Source organism: Astyanax mexicanus, chromosome 2, assembly GCF_023375975.1.
Source record: "Astyanax mexicanus isolate ESR-SI-001 chromosome 2, AstMex3_surface, whole genome shotgun sequence".
Lineage (NCBI taxonomy): Eukaryota > Metazoa > Chordata > Actinopteri > Characiformes > Acestrorhamphidae > Astyanax > Astyanax mexicanus.
In genome coordinates, this window is record NC_064409.1 from 14,961,978 (window position 1) to 14,979,753 (window position 17,776).

General features: G+C 34.9%; 1 protein-coding gene across 1 annotated transcript in view; it reads left to right on the plus strand.

The window, feature by feature from the left end:
• LOC125793903 (scavenger receptor cysteine-rich type 1 protein M130-like) overlaps positions 1-16,441 on the plus strand; it is a 31,020-nt gene extending 14,579 nt beyond the window's left edge. Inside the window, exons 5-23 of the mRNA XM_049473426.1 lie at positions 853-1,161; positions 1,274-1,339; positions 1,644-1,802; positions 1,932-2,024; positions 2,337-2,411; positions 2,598-2,657; positions 2,747-2,806; positions 8,279-8,378; positions 8,640-8,704; positions 8,820-8,843; positions 8,965-9,025; positions 9,113-9,194; positions 11,088-11,444; positions 11,523-11,588; positions 13,546-13,607; positions 14,314-14,411; positions 15,380-15,475; positions 15,576-15,646; positions 15,873-16,441. Of these exons, the coding sequence (XP_049329383.1) occupies positions 853-1,161; positions 1,274-1,339; positions 1,644-1,802; positions 1,932-2,024; positions 2,337-2,411; positions 2,598-2,657; positions 2,747-2,806; positions 8,279-8,286 (830 nt within the window). The 3' untranslated portion in view covers positions 8,287-8,378; positions 8,640-8,704; positions 8,820-8,843; ... (7 more) ...; positions 15,576-15,646; positions 15,873-16,441. The remainder of the gene's footprint in view (positions 1-852; positions 1,162-1,273; positions 1,340-1,643; positions 1,803-1,931; positions 2,025-2,336; positions 2,412-2,597; positions 2,658-2,746; positions 2,807-8,278; positions 8,379-8,639; positions 8,705-8,819; positions 8,844-8,964; positions 9,026-9,112; positions 9,195-11,087; positions 11,445-11,522; positions 11,589-13,545; positions 13,608-14,313; positions 14,412-15,379; positions 15,476-15,575; positions 15,647-15,872) is intronic.
• The last annotated feature ends 1,335 nt before the right edge of the window (positions 16,442-17,776 follow it).

The following is a 17,776-nucleotide window of genomic DNA, read 5'->3' on the forward strand; positions in this document are numbered from 1 at the left end:
ATTCTGGGTAATGGAGTCCATCAGAGTGTCTATGTAAGTCTGAGGAATTCAGGAATAGACAGGACAGGTGTGGTGGATGGGGGTGGGTAATATGGCCCTAAAACAATATCACGATATTTCATGGCATTTATCGCGATAACAGTACTCTTGGTGATATGACAAAACACTGAATTAAAGATATTATTTTAAAAATACACTACTGAAACAAAATAAAAATTAAATTCTGTTTTTGCATATGATATGGCACCCCCCCCCAAACTACGATATAAAAAAATACAAGACTTTTTATCAGATGGTAACAGACATCAGTGATCAAGAAAGTCATGATACTATTAATGCACTCTATATAATCTATATAATTAATAATAAAGTAAAATGAATAATATTGGACAGATAAAAACAGCAACCCCAGTGGTGCCCTGCAGTGATAATTAGGGGTGGGTGATATGGCACGATATTTCAGGGTATAGTATCGTTTTTTGCGTTTGATACGATATGGCACAGCCCTAGTGGTGGAAATAACAGGTGTAACAGACAGCTTGCTGAAGACAGACAAACTACACTCTATTAGAAGCAATATCTTATTTAAAAAAAATATTAGTTTAAAAAAATCAACTGTTTCAACTAAAACGGTAAAACAAGGTAAGTGCTTTTTTTTTTACTATGGCTACTTCTGTTTTTTTTTTTTTCCTGCTCTCTTCTGCTTGTATATATTTTTCATCTTACAATGCTTTTTTGTGGTTTACCACATCTCTATAAGAACATATTTCATCATACAGTATATACGACTGTTGTAAATGTTTGTAAGATTTTGATGGATAATCATTTTTTCCCTCTGTGGTGTGTTTGTAGAGCACATTCCTCTGAGGCTGAGGGGAGGAGTAGGAAGCTGTTCTGGATGGCTGCAGGTGTATCATAATAAAACATGGGGGTCTGTATGTGGTGATCTCTGGGACATCAGGGATGCTCAGGTGATCTGCAGGCAGCTGGCTTGTGGGCCGGCGCTGAGTGCTAATAGAAGAGCTGCTGATGGTTCTGGTGGAGGAACTATCTGGATGAACAGAGTGAAGTGTAGAGGGAATGAGATTCACCTGTGGGACTGTCCTCATTCCCTGAAGAACCACACTGACTGCTCCCACAGTGCTGGAGTCACTTGTGGAGGTCAGAAGAACAGACACAAATGAATATATTTGCCTCCTAACTGTTACAGAAACTTTACACATGCTTGAGAAAAATACTTACATCACATTGTTATTTTATGCTCACTCACTAGGCTTCCTGTATCATACTTTGCCTTTAAATAATAAAAGAGGACAGATGGGACATTTTGTCTTGCAAGGTCAGGGACCACTTTTCTCCATTGTAAACAGGCTTGATAGCAACTTCGGTAACTATTGTTGATCATAATGTTGGTCACACACATTTAGTTTCCATCATTTAATAATTGTAATGTTTTTGGGAAGGATAGAAAGTAACAATAGTGAGAGTCTGTATGTGCTTTGCACCAGTCTGTCTAGATCATTCTGTGTTTATAGACATTTCATATGTCATCTTCCATAATATTCATCACAAAATTATTCACATCCAATAAAAGGACTGTGTTCATGTATAAATTGTCTATACATTTTGTGTTTGTTTTTTAGATTCTCAACCACAGACAAGAAGAATCATACTTCCACAAACTCCTCCACCAGCTGTTCCCTCCATCTATCCAGTGTCTCTCCTGGTTCTGGGATCTGTGCTCTTCCTGGCCTTAGTGCTTCTGGTTGTGCTGTTTTATCAGAACAGAGTGCTCAGGAGAGGTAGGGGGATTCAGAGATCATCTACAATCCACTTTCTGTACTTTCTCTAATCATCATTAGTACTTCAATCTGTCATCAGTCTTCTCTTCTACTGAACTGACTCCATGTTTCTTTCTGTCTCTCTCACAGTGATCTCTAAGAGGAGGAAGACTTCAGCTGAGCCTGTCTATGAGGAGATTGACACCAGGCTCATCCCTAAAAGAATTACTGTCTCAACTGAAAGTAAGAGTAAAATGTTTTTTTTTCTCTCAAAGCAGAAATGTCTGGTCTTTACAGAAATAATGTAGCAGTTAATCAAATACTTGTCAGATAACTCTCTTTTCATATTGTTATATTTTAGTAGTGTTTTTTTGTAGATTTTCTTCCTTTGTTAATAAATTGCACTAATTTATCTTTTCTTCCCACTGAATAATGTTACACACTTACACATGTGAAGATAAAATTATGTTTTTAGGAATAAAATATATGTAAATGAAATAAAAAGCCAACTGAAAATACATATTAGTAATATCAGTTTATTCTAATATGTTTTAGGTAAAGCAGATAATGAGGAAATACAGTTAAGTTATGATGTCATTTTTGCTGGACAAACACCTGACAGTGCAGCAGGTGTGCTTCTGTTTTTTTATCTGTCCTTATCACTAATGCCTATTTGCATCTCTGCAGAAAAAAAAATATATATATATTTCTTCAACTTTCCCATGTATAAAGCTAGCAATTTAAAAGAGAAAGATATCAGATGAAATGACCAATATCAGTCATTGAGAATTTTGTTTCTTTTTTTTTTTTTTGCAGAGGAAGAACCAGATAATTACGATGATGTTATTGTGGAACAAAACTCAAACATTGTGATGGGTCTGTAGAGTTATGTATGAGTGAGCAAATTCTAATCTTAACAACTAAAACTTCCCTAATAAAAGTCATGTTCACTTTATTTTTGTTAGAAAACATGCTGGAGATCTACGATGATGTCATGGAGGTCACTGCTGGACACATTGCGGCAGGTTTGTTTCTTACATTGTTACAATAATAATAATAATAATAATAATAAATATAGAGCTCTTGGAATGCAGCCAATGTTTTTTCCAGTTAGTATTATTTTGCTAAATTTGTATATAAAAAATCAATTATTCAACTCCACATATTAGTATTTGGTATATCCACCTTGCTTTGCAGAGACAGCTGAGAGTCTTTCGGAGTAAATATGCCGCAGCTCCCCCTCTGAGAGCAGCATTTTCATGCTGAGAGTAAAATATATGGAGCAGATTTGCAGCAGCTCCAGTGCTGCTTTGGCCTGGTGACTCAGGATTATGGTCTTTTTAAGCTTCTCTCAAGCTTTAGTTTCTTATCAGACTGATTAAGTTTCATCTGCAGTGTCCGTTCCTCCCTCAGTGAAAGTGCCACCTACATCTCTTCACTGGACAGGCTATATATTTTTAGAGTCCAGCTGGTCTGATCTACAGACATGAATATCACGACAGTCCTTGTGAAAAGGAAGAATACTTAAATTAGGTAAATGAAACAAAAATTACATTTTTAATTGAATATACATTTTTAACAATATTTTTTTCCCAGTAGCATTAGTGTGTACAAAATATTTGCATGAATACTCAAATTACTAAATTTACAATATCCTTCAAGTGTATTTAAAATTATGTTTAAAAACACATACTTAAGTATGCTTTAAAAAAATATACTTGAATGCGCTTTTCTTTTACAAGGGAATGCTGGGCTTTCGACACTTTTATTTCTGGAGAAAAGGAATGTACAACTTTTGTCTTTAATTTAAAAAAAAAAAAAAAAAAAAATATATATATATATATATATATATATATATATATATATATATATATATATATATATATATATATATATATATAATATTTTATTTATTTATTTTATTTTTTTTTTTTAAACATGAACATGAAGGCCACACTTTGGGCATTTGTTAATGAATGTAAGAACGTTTTCATAACCATTTCATGACAATTCATTTCATTGTCTTATTCAGAATTAGATGGCAGGCATGTATCTTAAAAAGTTAGGATGAGGTACAAAAAGCTGTAAAAGTAAGTGGTACTAATAAAAATATATACAGCAGCAATACCTTAAAAAAGCATTTTACAGAGGCAGATGTTCACTAGCCTGTGAACTAAAAAAAAAAATGTGCAAAGATGTTTAACATAATCCCTGTGTCCAAGTGGAACAGCTGACAGTCAATATTGGAAGCTGGTGAAATTCTTGCCCTCAGATGCCCTTACATTAAAAACATCATGAGCACGAGCCTGTACTAATTCAATGTATGGACTCAGGAACGCTTAGAGAAATAAATCTGTGAACACTGTAACATGCAAAGCCACGCATCACCACAACTCAAAAACGCTGCTATCTTCTCATTCAATAAAATGTATTTATCAAAGCTATTGGATAAAAAACTTTTAACAATAATTTTAGTTTTCTTTGCTTTTTATTGTTCTATGTATTGCTCTTTTATTGCAACTTTAATATTCACTATCATAGGGCACTACCAGTATTTTCAGTTTCCAGTAGAGGGCAATGTTAGACTTTTAGACCCTGTGGATGTTTAATTTCTGTAACAGTAATGCAAGATGATTGACAGGGATTATTTTATTGTTTGTGCATGGAGTTTCTGTAGGTTCACATGTGCTGTAGGTACCAAATGTGTAGCACCTCAAACTATCAAAATATGTTACTGTGCCTGTTTACTTTTTTGAGACCAGAAAGTTATTTCTGTGGCGAGAGGTCACGAGATCTTGGGAAAAAGGAAGAAATAGGGAGACACTTAAATCAGGCCCTCAAACCCACATTTACATTTTTTGTAACAAATAAATAGAAAACACAGACACAAGCAATAACAATGAAAAAAAAACACTTATTTAGAAAGCAATTTACAAAGCTTTGATCTGCTCTCCCTCTCCTCTCCTCCTCTTTACATCCTGGAAGCCTCCTTCTGCTGATCTTCCTCTTTCGGGTGGGGATGGAGACGGTGGAGTGGCAAGTGCTGCTGCTTGAGCTCCAGGACACTGAAGATGCTGGGTCTTTGGGGACTGGGCCTGAATTTACAGAAGAGAAAGATCTGTAGATTTACTTTCACATAGTTACTGTAGTCCTGTAATAGTTTATCCAAATAAGAAGATCTACAGTTCTCCATATTTCATACATTTGTCTCATTAACATACACTGCTTTTAGCTTGTATGGGATCCTGGGCAAACCCCTGATTCAGCACTTCTCTCATACCATTTTATACACTGCCTGTATTTGTAATTAATTTACTAAACTAGAAATGTCAAAAAAGTAACCAAATAAATAACTTTACTGCAGGATACACACTATCATGATGAAATAATAGAATTAGTAAAACAACTATTTTTTTTAAACAAGCAAGCCTGGATGAAAATGTTCAGAACAGAGAATTAAGAATGACAAGTATTTAAAATTAAGTACAGATACAGTCCAGCATTCATTCTGACAGGTGACTTTAATTTAGTTTTAGTCTTTTGACTAAAACGTATAATAGTTTGTCACACTTTAGTCATTTAGTCAACAAAACATTTTAGCCTAGTCTAGTCAAATAAAAAGTATGTATTACATTTATGGTTTTACTGTTTTAGATGTGTATTATTTATTGCTAATATTTATTAAAACACCAGCTTTTAAGTTTTTTTTTCATTTAAATTAAGCACAAGCTATTTAAAACAAGGTGTATGTATGGACATATTGACAATTTAAAGAACAACTCCCAGGTTCAGATGATGCAAAAATGAAAGACAACCAAAACTGAGATAAAATGGCAATACTGCTAATTGACATTCTTAAAACTACATTTCATTTTAACAGTTTCTCAACTAGAATCTCTCCTTTACTCACAGCTAAATTGGTGTACTCTCATTATATATATGTATATGATATATATATGTGTGTGTGTATATAATAAAATAACATTTTAAAATCTAAGAACTTGCTGACAAATATGATTCATCTTTATTCTGAAGTGCTCAGAATAGCAGAGGACTGACAGCTTAGGTACCATACTAATGCATACATAACTACATAGGTAGTTAGTTATCTATATTGTAATAAGTTGTTCACAGTCATTACATTGCAAAAAACTAAATCTTAGCAAGTGAAATTATCTAAATTTAAGGCAATAAATCTTATTTTCTTCTCTGATAATAATACATATATTTGTCTTAATTTGCATATATTTTATGTCTAGTTTTTTTTTTTTTTTGCAGTGTAGTGTAAACTGCACTGTGAAGTTTTAAATTAAGGGATGAAATTAGTCCCCCTGTGTTTAAAAAAAAGCTTCTTTTACCCGGTGAAAATAGTCAAGTCACACTTCCATTACATTATGCTAACATTGCTTTGTTTTAAAGCAACTGACCTATAAAGATAGTGAGCCAAATTTAGGTCGAGCCAAGTTTATGAAACTACACACTTTTACTGCAGTACAGATTTACACTCTCTACTAAATAATCAATCTCAAAAGCAGAAAAACGTACTTTATACTGGGAGGCTAGATCGTTAAATATAGGGAGTATAGGGAATGTTTTCTTCTGATTTTGAGCTGGACTTTTTAGCAGGGTCAACATTACTGGCTTTCAGGAGCCTAATCTTTAAATTCTTAACAATTAGCTATATTGTAGCGAAGCTGCTTTTATATTCTGTTCACTGTGAATTCACTGTTCTGTTCTGTGCTGGGCTTGTGATTGGGGTAGGGGGAGGGGCAGAGCAGGAAAGCGCGTGTGTGTGTGTGTGTGTGAAGGGAGAGAGAGAGAGAGAGAGAGAGAGAGAAGAGCTGCCCGTGAGTGTGTGCTGAGAGTGAGAGCTAGAGTTAACCAGTTAGCACTAGCCTTTTGTTATTTTTCGTAGTGATGTGCATAACAGCTCTTTTAGATGAACTGAACCATTAGAATAAGTTCACTAAAAAGATGGGAGACGGAAAGGTCGATATCGTATAATAAACCCAACATTTAGTTACATATTTCAATATTTGTTATTTATATATATTTTTACAACACTTGTAAAAAAAACGGGAGACTTTTCTTATTATGCTATTTGTAATGTGATTTATATATATAAATCACATTACAAATAACAATACAAAAAATAAGTATGAACTTCTGCAACATAGATATTACATTAAGAGCAAAATTAACATAAAACATTTACATTCAGAAGAAAGTATCAACTTCAATGTGCAATCAAATTGAAAATAAATAGCGTAACTGTAGTGCAAAACAAAAGGTCAAGAAACTAAAATAAATACATATAAATAAAACAAAGACACATCCATACGCTCACTGTTGTGGGTGCAGAACAAATTAAATCCAAGGATCATCATGCTAAAGGTGGCCTTATGCCCTTTACTTCAGAAACTTTGTCTATTGGTTATGAATATGCTTGTTATACAACTATTATTACTAATAGTAATAATATTATAAAAAAATAACCACGATAACAATATACGTTATTATTACTATTACCAGGCCTCAACCTTGTTTTTCTTTCTCGAGAGCGCCAGCCCTGATAACAGTTCAGTGAGTGAAGGAATCACTGAGCATTGAGCAAGTTTCCTCGCAGTGAGAGTCTCCGCCACCAGATTCGCCGGTGATTCACAGACCACACAGCAGTTCCCCTGCCGGCCTGTGGGGTCGCTGCTGAGCTTAACTACTGAACTGAGAAATGAACGAATCAGCTGGGGAAGTGATTGGATTCAGTTCGTTCACTCAAATGATTCGTTCATTTGAACGAATCGTTCATGAACGACACAACACTAATTTTTCGGCGTGGTTGCGGCCTACAGCAACCTGTGTTCTAAGTTAAGTCAATAAAGCGACTTAAACTGCCTACTCGGTCCTTCTTTCAGAGTCCAGGCGGACGCTACAATATATTTATAACCCCTTCAGTCCAGTAACAGCTGTGTTTATTTGTTTTTTAAAGTCACTGGTTAGCACTGGTTGATCTCAGTTCATAATATTGCAGCAAATATCCAGCCCAACAAACCCAGCTTTAAACCCAAACCATCGCTGTATAAACAGAGACAGAGGAGAAGTTTTCTTTCAGAAACAGCGAGGGTTACCTGCGTGTTCACTAATCCGTTACTCGTTTGTGCTGGCGTTAAGATCATTTGCACGTTAGGTGGATTTACAGGGCTAACGTGTATTTATCTTATTAATCTTTAGTGATAGCAGGTAAAATCTTGGCAATGAAAGCTATATGAGTCTCGTGGCTCGAGTTTATGGGCGTTTGGGGACAGTAGAACCAAAACAGCTTAGCTATGTAAGTTAGTTTGCTAACTTACGGAGCTACTTCATGAGGCAGATTAGTCCATTCATCATTAAATTATCATACAATGCAAAGAACAAATGCTGTGTTCAGATGATGTGGTAAACTATTCATCTACATGTTGTTCTTTCTTAGCTATTCATGTGATTTTCTCTATCATTAACAGGGTGGTGAGCTTCCTGAGGGCTTTGAGGATAGTTATCCTGGTGCGTGTCTTTCGTCTGGCCTCTCAGAAGAAAGATCTGGAGAAGGTCACTAGAAGAAAGGTGAGGATCTAAATGGGTGCTGGCCATCATTCTTTTATTTTAATTAAATTATATCAATTATTCATATAGATTCTAATGAAATGTTAAACTTAATTACAGTTTGATTATTTCATCATGATTCAGAGAGAATTAAATAAAAAAATTAAACATTTTGATGTATTTAGAAATAGGTTGGAAAATTATTAAAATCCATCAAAACCTTTTAAAATACACCCAAGTTACTGTTTGTATGCTGATATGTGGCATTTGTGAATCTTGCAGGTATCTGAGAACAAAAGGCGGTAACAAAAAGGATGGATTTGATTTGGATCTCACCTATGTCACAGGTTGGGATGCTTTACCTAATTATGTAATCTTATTTGAATCTAGATTTTCTGCTTTTGGTTTGGGATCCAATAGTTAATGTTTGTTGCCGTGTCTTTTCCCTCACCTGGAAAGCAGGCACTCTACAGAAATCCCATAAAAGTAAGCTTAACAATTAAGAAAATAAAATAAACCTGAAAAGTCTGTAGAAGGCAATTATTTTAGCTGAATTATTGATTTAAACAGATTTTTATGTAACAATGTTACAATTTGCTGTATTTAGGAAGCTGCCATATTTCTGGACACAAAGCATCCCGATCATTACAGAGTTTACAATCTCTGCAGTAAGTTAGATCATATAATATTATATTATATTGCTGGAGACACTCAATAAATGAGTGGTGCTGAGCATAGCTTTGGTCTTGTTTCAGGTCAAAAAGGCTACGATCCACTGTTCTTCCATTACAGAGTGCAACGAGTGATGATTGACGACCATAACGTACCGTCATTAGAGTAAGTAATGAGCAGCACTTTACTCAAATGCTTCTTCTGCCGTTAACGTTGTGTTCCATTTAGCTTTTATGTTGGATGTTGGAGCTGGGAATAACTTCACACCTGAGTCGACAACGTTCTGTTAAAATAACTGTACAAAATATGTCGAAAAAATGTCTTACCCTATAAGTGAAACTTGCACCTGTACATAACTAGCTATTATTGAGGTGTATATGAAGCACTGTGGAACAGGGTCATGAAAAACCTGGAAAAGTAAAGGAACTTGAAAATAGTCATTTTCAGGCCTGGATAAGTTTTGAAAAAAAAAACAACAAAAAAAAACAAAGTCAAAGTCAAATTTACTCTTTGTGAACTTTGTGTTTCCATTTATTGACTCTGTTTATCGACTCCGTTTATCGACTCTGATTATCGACTGAGAAAAGCTATTTAAAAAATAATTTGATAACTTGATTGGAGTTTCAGATGGAATATAACTGTAAATTCACAGAGAAAAATCTAGGTGTTTAGGCTGTAATTAAGCACTTGCTCTCTTCCACTCTTTGGGAAGCATATTGGTTATATATGCAAGTAAATTACCAGTAATGGTGACAAGAAGGCAACATTTAAACAGATGCATTTAAAAGCTGTTAAAAAATAAAGAATCTACACAATATAGACACAACCTAAACATATTCCCTGACAGCCAGATATATGCCAAATTAGTTTATTTAAAAATTGATTCTGTTCAAAGTTTTAAACAGAAGATTCTATATCATGTTTGATGAAAGTGTGAAATACTGTTTACAGGTTAAACATTAGAAATGTTTATCAGTGTTTAAAATGGGCCTGAGCTGATTAATACATCAGTGCAGAGTGAAGTAATTTAGCCCTACATTATGGAGCGCTCAGAATTTGACACATTTTATTATTGAAGATTGTGTCTTAGCATTGCTTAAATAAATGTTTTTTTTTAATTATTTAAATATATTTAATGTAAATATAGGCCTACTATAATCAGTTTTGATATACATTCTTGTCTACTCTGATGTTTTAAACACGCTATGGTCATTAAAATGTGCTGCGAAAGCATAGAAAAGGCACAGAAAATAATTTAAATTTATAGGTTAACACTATTTGTAATCTACATGTGTATACATATTTTACCCTTGTTTTCTTTTTTTCCAGAGGGAATTATAAAATAAGCTAAAGACTTTCATGTTTACTACAACTTAATTATTAATCATGTACCAGTGTTTTATAGCAAATGTAACCAAAAAATGTCCCACATTATATGTCCCAGGTTATAATTTTTTGCATTGTCAGCGATACCAGACGCACATTCACACACACAATGGAAACATGAACAGCTAGACGTGCTAATGAAACGTAAAATACTACTGCTTTTACTACTGTTGATGTTTGGTGTAGCCATCTTGCGTTCTGAACTTGTGGGTTTATTCCAGTTAAAATGTTCTACTTAGAACTTGGAAATTTCCAGTTCTGAATTCCTACTTCAGATGGAATGCAGTATAAGGATTCACATTAGAGCTCGACCCAACCTGCCCCATACACTGTCATTTTGAGCCAAAGCCCGAATTAAACCTGACATTTTTTGAGTAAGTAGAGCATTAAAACTGAGCTTTTAAAAAACATTTTCGTTCTGTTTAGAATGAGTGAAGAATGAATAAGACCTATTATTTAAGAAAAATATTATTAATTATTAGGAACAGATCTCCAAAAGATTATAACATGAACAATGCAAACAATGATCCAAAGGCCTAAACATTAGGCTACAACAATGTCTGAATGACTTTCCTCTAATCTAGTATAATATAACATGGTTAAAGAAAAGAAAATAAATTCTTTTATAATTTTATTTATATTTTTTTCCCATTTTCTCCCCAATTTACACAGCCAACCCACTCGTTAGGACTCCCCCTATCACTAGTAATGCCCCAACACACCAGGAGGATGAAGACTAGCACACTCTTTCTCCGATACATGTGAAGTCAGCCACCGCTTCTTTTCGAGCTGCTGCTGATGCAGCATTGCCAAGCAGCCAGCACATTTGGAGGAAAGCGCAGCGGCAGGTGAAGTGCGTAATATGGACAGTGTGCACTTTGCACTTGTGCAACTTTTTTTTAAAAACAGTTTGATTTGTTTCTGCTATATTTTGATTCATAGCTTTATATAAAATGAAAATAACTTATAACTATATTATTTTCTTTAGCCCGAGGAACCTGAGGAAAGTGGTGGGAAATCTCGAGCCAGGTCAGACCTTGGGTTGGGTTTGGGCAGAGAACCTAAGCTCTTATTCACATATTGAACTTTGTGTTATTGTGTTCTCAGTGACATGTTGAACTACACTGCCAGTTTGAGGGAATGTCATTGCCATCCACTGCAAAGGAGGCAAAGGTGATGCTGAAGTTTTCACTGATTTAAAGACATCATCAATGTTTTCTATATGTATTTGATTTGATTTTTAGGTTAACCCATCACCATAATTGTTCAGCTGAATGTCTAAAGCCATATCCAAACTGGATTCACTTATTCATTTTAGCTGAGGAGGTTTTTTTTTTTTTCTTCCTTCATGGCACGGATATGTCAGGGTATAGCAAATCTCAGGTGCATGCTTTATACAGCAGTCAAATTCAGAAGGTGAACCACATGACTCCTCAGAGGTGCAGAGCTTCTCTCAGCTTAAGGCAAGTGATTGTGTAGCATAGCCTGTTGCCTACATACAGCTCTGAAAAAAATAGAGACCACTTAAAAATGATCAATTTCTTTGATTTTTCCAATTTTTACCAAATTGAATATAATCAAGAGGAAGATGGATGATCACAAGCCATCAAACAACAAACAAAGCTGAACTGCATCTTTTTTTGGTATTTCAGCTGTTTATAATTTTCTGCAAATAAATGCTCTAAATTAAAATATTTTTATTTGGAATTTGGGAGAAATGTTGTCCATAGTTTATAAAATAAAACGGCAATATTCATTTTACTTAAACATATACCTATAAATTGCAAAATCTGAGAAACTTGATTCAGAAACTAAAGTGGTCTCTTTATTTTTTTCTAGAGCTGTTTGTTATGAACATGTTACTGTATTTCTGTATTTATTGTAAGTTGGTTATAATATTCTTATCACATGTTTTTGATGGGGAATGCAATACGTAAAATGATTAGCTGCTCCCACCTGAGTCATTTAAGCAAAGAATACTGTATTTTCCTGATGTCATGAAGAAAAAATGCATTACTCCATAGATAAAGCTAATCGCTTCACAATAGGGTTTATGTTGGGTGTCTGAAGTTTGCTCTGCAGCTTAACTCCGTGGGTGATCCAGCCAAAATCTGCTGGACACTTATAGCCACTTTGTTAGTCCTGGGCAAAAATCAATATGCAGTCACTTCTAACTGCAGTTAGTTGTCTCAAATAGATTTGCTTACGAATTGACTTGACTTGAATTGTGTGACCAATATTTTACTCTCCATAAAAGCAGAAAAAGGTTTGTTGCATAGCTACAGTTTGTACTTCTGTACTTTTTATAGAGAAGTGTTACACGGGGGGTCATAAACCTGAAGAAACCTAAAGCAATTCTGTTTGAGAGAGTTGTTTTAGGCAGGTGTGTAAGACTTTAGGTATACAGTTCACACATGACTGTCCTGGTGACTGCAACAATCAGGGGAAACAGTGAGGAAACTAAAACTAGCAAAAGTATTTAATCAAGATTTTGATTAATTTTACTGTCTTTCTGTTTTTATTGTCTCTCCATCTCTGCTACAAATGAAAGGCTTAATCTCTGTTTGGGAAACCAAACCATGGACACAGAACACAGTTAATTAAATGGAATTCAATGTTAAAGATACAGTACTAATAATATTCACTGCTGAAATGGTTCCCACTTCCTGCTAAGGTGCTGCTACATGGCTACTGTGTTGTGTTCCTAGCTGATTTCTGTGCAGTTGTATTCCAGATGGTTGCTAGGGTCTTTAAGGTGGTTGTCGAGTGGTTACTCTGGTAACCCGTTTAACAATGAGCCAAATATATTTTGTACCAAATATAGATGTAGAATGTTGTACAATTTTAAGATCTTTTAATAATCGCATGAGGTTTAGTAAATTTCGACAGTAGACGCTGTATTTTATTTTTCATATTGTACACTGTTTATGCTTATGCCCGGCTGTCCTCTTCTTCTTACGTATGTAGTCTCATAGACGGCAGGGGTGCCAGACTAAAGAAACAAACACACAATGGCTGACCAGCTGAATTTAAGTTAAAAGAAAATGTGTTTATAATGTAATATTTGATAAGGGCCCTTGAGCATTTCGAATCAAGTCAGCTTGAGAACTGTTTTTTTCTGTTGCAACAGGGCGCACGGGTACGATGGTGTGTACATGGTTGATTGACAGCGTTTAGTTTGAGAGTGCGCAGGTACTGTATTTCTCCTGAGGTGAGGTGAATGTGTATGTATATATTCAGTGTGTCAGAACTGCTCCTTTAGTTTCTGCTGTGCTCAGTTGAAGACTGAGACCAAGTAGTTAAACATACAGCTCTGGGGAAAAAATGGCATGTTCTCCTCCACCAGTCTTACACACTGCTTTTGGATAAGTTTATGCCATTCCTGGTGCAAAAATTCAAGCAGTTCAGTTTGGTTTGATGGCTTGAGATTATCCATCTTCCTCTTGATTATATTCCAGAGGTTTTCAATGAGATTTTTAAGTGTTTTTTTTTTCCAGAGCTATATGTCTGCACTCTCCTACAAAAGTATTGAAACACTGAGGCCAATTGATTTTTTTTCTTCTGCTCTAGTGAAAACATTTTGGTGTAACAAAAATATAATTTAAAGATGAATATTGAAGACAAATTGGTAAGTTCGGACAAAAGCTGAATTGTTGACCTTTTGTCTCCTATTCATCTTTTAATGTCAAACCCAATTTGTTTTCAGTCTAAAGCAGAAATAAAGAAATGAGACTGACTTATCAAGTACTTTTGGGGGGCAGTGTATGTTTAGGGGCTGTTTCCTGTGTAGTTCCAATTAAAATCTGCAGTCAGTCTGCTCCTTTCAGAGTGACTGCACTGTTATGTATATTGGTTATGTAATTTAATGCTCCTGGGCATTGCTGTGTTTGTTGTGCAGGTGTGGGAAAGGGCAATGGCAGTGATCTGAAGGTGCGGATCATAGTGAAAAGAGAGCAGGTGTTCCAGTGTGTCTGTGCCACGCAGACGAACTGTAGGGTAAGCTAACTTTTAAAGGTTTTCTACAGTATAAAACTGTATTTACTTCCTCATAGTCAAATGACAAGAGTAGTTTCAGTACAAAAAAGTGAAAAACTGTGAACCTTAAACACAGTGGTTTCCTAATTAAAACCAGAGCTATATGGCATATCCAGAACAGACATGTGAAGTGGGCTAATCCCACAACCCCTAAATGATTTAGTAGTTTAGGGTGATTTCACACCTACTTTTTTTTATTTGTCAAAATAAACTGTTCATATTTACGTGTAGTGCTGTTTGTTTGGACATGGATGAGTACAGTAATCACAACTGCAATGAGACTGCTGAGAACTGTTGGTCTGAACTCTGAATTGGTTGGTTTGTGATGTGAACATGATCTGAACTTGATCCAACCCATCTGTCAAGCATACTCTGTCAGTTTTAAGATGTGGAGTCAGTCAAATGAACACATGCCACCTCTGCTGTTGTTCCATGTTAAACTGCACAGAAATCTGTTTACTTTCTTGCTCCCAGCCAAGACAGCTCTGACCAACAACCAAAGAGATTACAAAGATTGTTGTGACTCATTTTGGTGAGCTTGAATTTTATCCTCTGTTAAAACAACAAACCATGAGGGAAATGCTCCAAGAGAATCAATTAATTACCTGACTTGGACCAGAGCAAACAAACTATAGTGTGAAAAAACAGCCTTACATACACTATTAAAAGATTTTGTACATACATACACTAGTGAAAGTGTTTGTGAATCGGTATCATCTTAACCCCAAATCATATTTTAAATATGTACTAAAGAACAACTTTTAAATATTCAATAAGCTCATAATATTGAACCTTTAAAGACAGTAGCAGCCCACTAAAAACATAAATCACATTGTAATTGTTGGGAAAGGTCTTTCAGATGTTTGTCTTATGTTCCTTTGTGTTTATTTTACTGTTCGCTCATATACTGTGTTCTCATATTTTACCAGCTGTTCCCAGATACTGAAAACAATGCCGTGGTGATCAGCTTTCAGGAAGGGCCAGTGGTTTGTGGTGATGTTAAGGTCATGTTTGAATCCAGGGCTGTAAGTTCCCAATCTATTGTAACGTAAGAATGATTTTATGGACATCGTTTTTTCCAGTTGTTTGGCAAAATGTTTTTTCTCTATTGTTCTCTATGCCCAGGGTCTTCCAAAGGGGTATGAGGACTATCCTTTCTATTTCTGGTTCAACACTTCATTTGTAGAGAACAACAGGTGAGGTTTTTGCTGTCCATTGTCCTCAGAAGCAGACACTGGCTTTGTTTACCTACCAGGTTTTAGATTTTATATATAAAAATGCCAGGCCACTTAATTCATTAATTAGAATATTTTGATATTTTGTCCCCTCTCAGTTTAGTAACATTACTGCTTTCAATGTAAAACGAAAAATCATATGGACTGCTGCTTGAATGCAATCTATAATGCTTTGGTCCCAAAACAGGCTCTATCTGTCAAGGGAGGAACTGGACAACCCACGTAAGTCCAAAACCTGGGACATCTACAAGGAGGACTTTGCTGTGACCGTGTCTTTCAGTGACCCTGCATTTATGTAGCAGACGACACTTGCTTGTGTATCTCAACTAAAACCCTTAAGCCCTGCACAAGGTCTAAATCTTTGCTCTAATGTAGGTTTTCACACACTTATAAAAGGCGAGTGATGTTTAGGGATTGGATTCGGGCATATTGTGCCCCTAAAGCTATAGCTATAGCTATATAACCTCAACTTTATGTCCATCCCCCATCTTCACTGTAAGAGCTTTTTACTGAGCCGTGCATACACCACAATATTATGCATTTGTTTGTCAAATATTTTTTTGTCTTTAAATGAAGACAAATGTTTGTGTCAGTTTAGCATATTAAGCCTCCAAAATGTAAATCTTACTCTTTAAGCTTGAGTGTACATCAAATAAAGCAATCGAGGCTGCCACTGTGAAATGGTCAATGGTTATGTGTGCAGAAACATGTTTTTGTAGTACACATGTATTGAAATAAATACTAATGTCTCTGTAACACTTGTCTGTCACTTTTTTGAATTAACAACTGATCTGGGTTGCTGAATTTCTGCAATTGTTTTAAGGATAGATCTGATTGACTTGTTTGTTTTGAAAGTCACCAAAAGTCTGGTCTTACAGGTGGGCATGCAACTCTAAACTCTTTAGAATCAGCAGTTTTAGAGGTGACCTTTTTCAGAGGCGCTGTCAGTGCCATTCTCATATAAAAGGCTTACAATCAAATCTCAAATGTGCAGCTTATAATAGTAAATAAAATAATGTACTATGTAATTGTGTAGAACACAAACTGTATAAACACAAACTTTAATTCTAGAATTGATATACACTATCTGCTGCTGTCAGTACAAATGGATGGCTGGATCAAAAATCAGAGGGAAAATATTAAACTGGGGATTCACAAAAATGCTTTTTCTTAAGTTCTTAAGTTTATACTTAACTTAAGAGGTCTGTTTTGGTTATTTTTCTTAATGTTTATTTTGTACCAAAAATTCCAAAAATGGAATAATAATATATATACCTTTATGATACACTCACATTTCAGTGCTTGGTTTGACTCTGTTTTTTTTATTTTCCTAATGTTTTCTTAAGCCTTCACATCAGTGTCTCAGCACTGGCATTCAGAGCCCATTATTCACCATCGTACTCCATTGGACATTTCAGGGACAACAGCCTTTTTTGCCCAATTATAAACACTCTTCTTGTAAAAGTTATCCAGACATAGGTTAAAAAAACAAAAAACAAAAAAAAAAAACAGTTGAACTATAAAGTATTGAAAGACTAGGATACTAAAAGCCAGTAATGTTAGTCCTGCTAAGACGTCCCTTTGCTGATCAATAGCTGGTTAACAAGATAGCCTCACAGTATACTGTATGTATTTTTTTTTTTACTGCCCTTGAGATTTTTTTTTTTTGTTTTTATTTGTACTGCAGTAGAAATGTGTTTTTAGAAACTTGGCTTTATTTGTCTCACTATCTTTATATATCAGTTGCTTTAAACATTATAATGTTAAGCATAATTTTATTTATAAATTTAAATATAACAAAACATAAATGTTGTTTTAATAAACGTTAGCAATAAATAATCTCAAAATAACTAAAATATCTAAAATACAGCAGACTAATAGTTTAAACCATTAAACCCAGCCTTTCATTGAGCTGAGAGAAAATTAAGTGTGCTGTTCAATTTCCAACGTTAAGAAATGGGTTAGACAAGCTTTACCATCCATCATCTCAGTCACAGCAGTTCAGCTGTGACTTTTGGAAGAAACCAAAGTCAATGGAAAAGAGGGGGGGGAGGGTGTCTGAGATTTAATATAACAATATTATTTTAATAT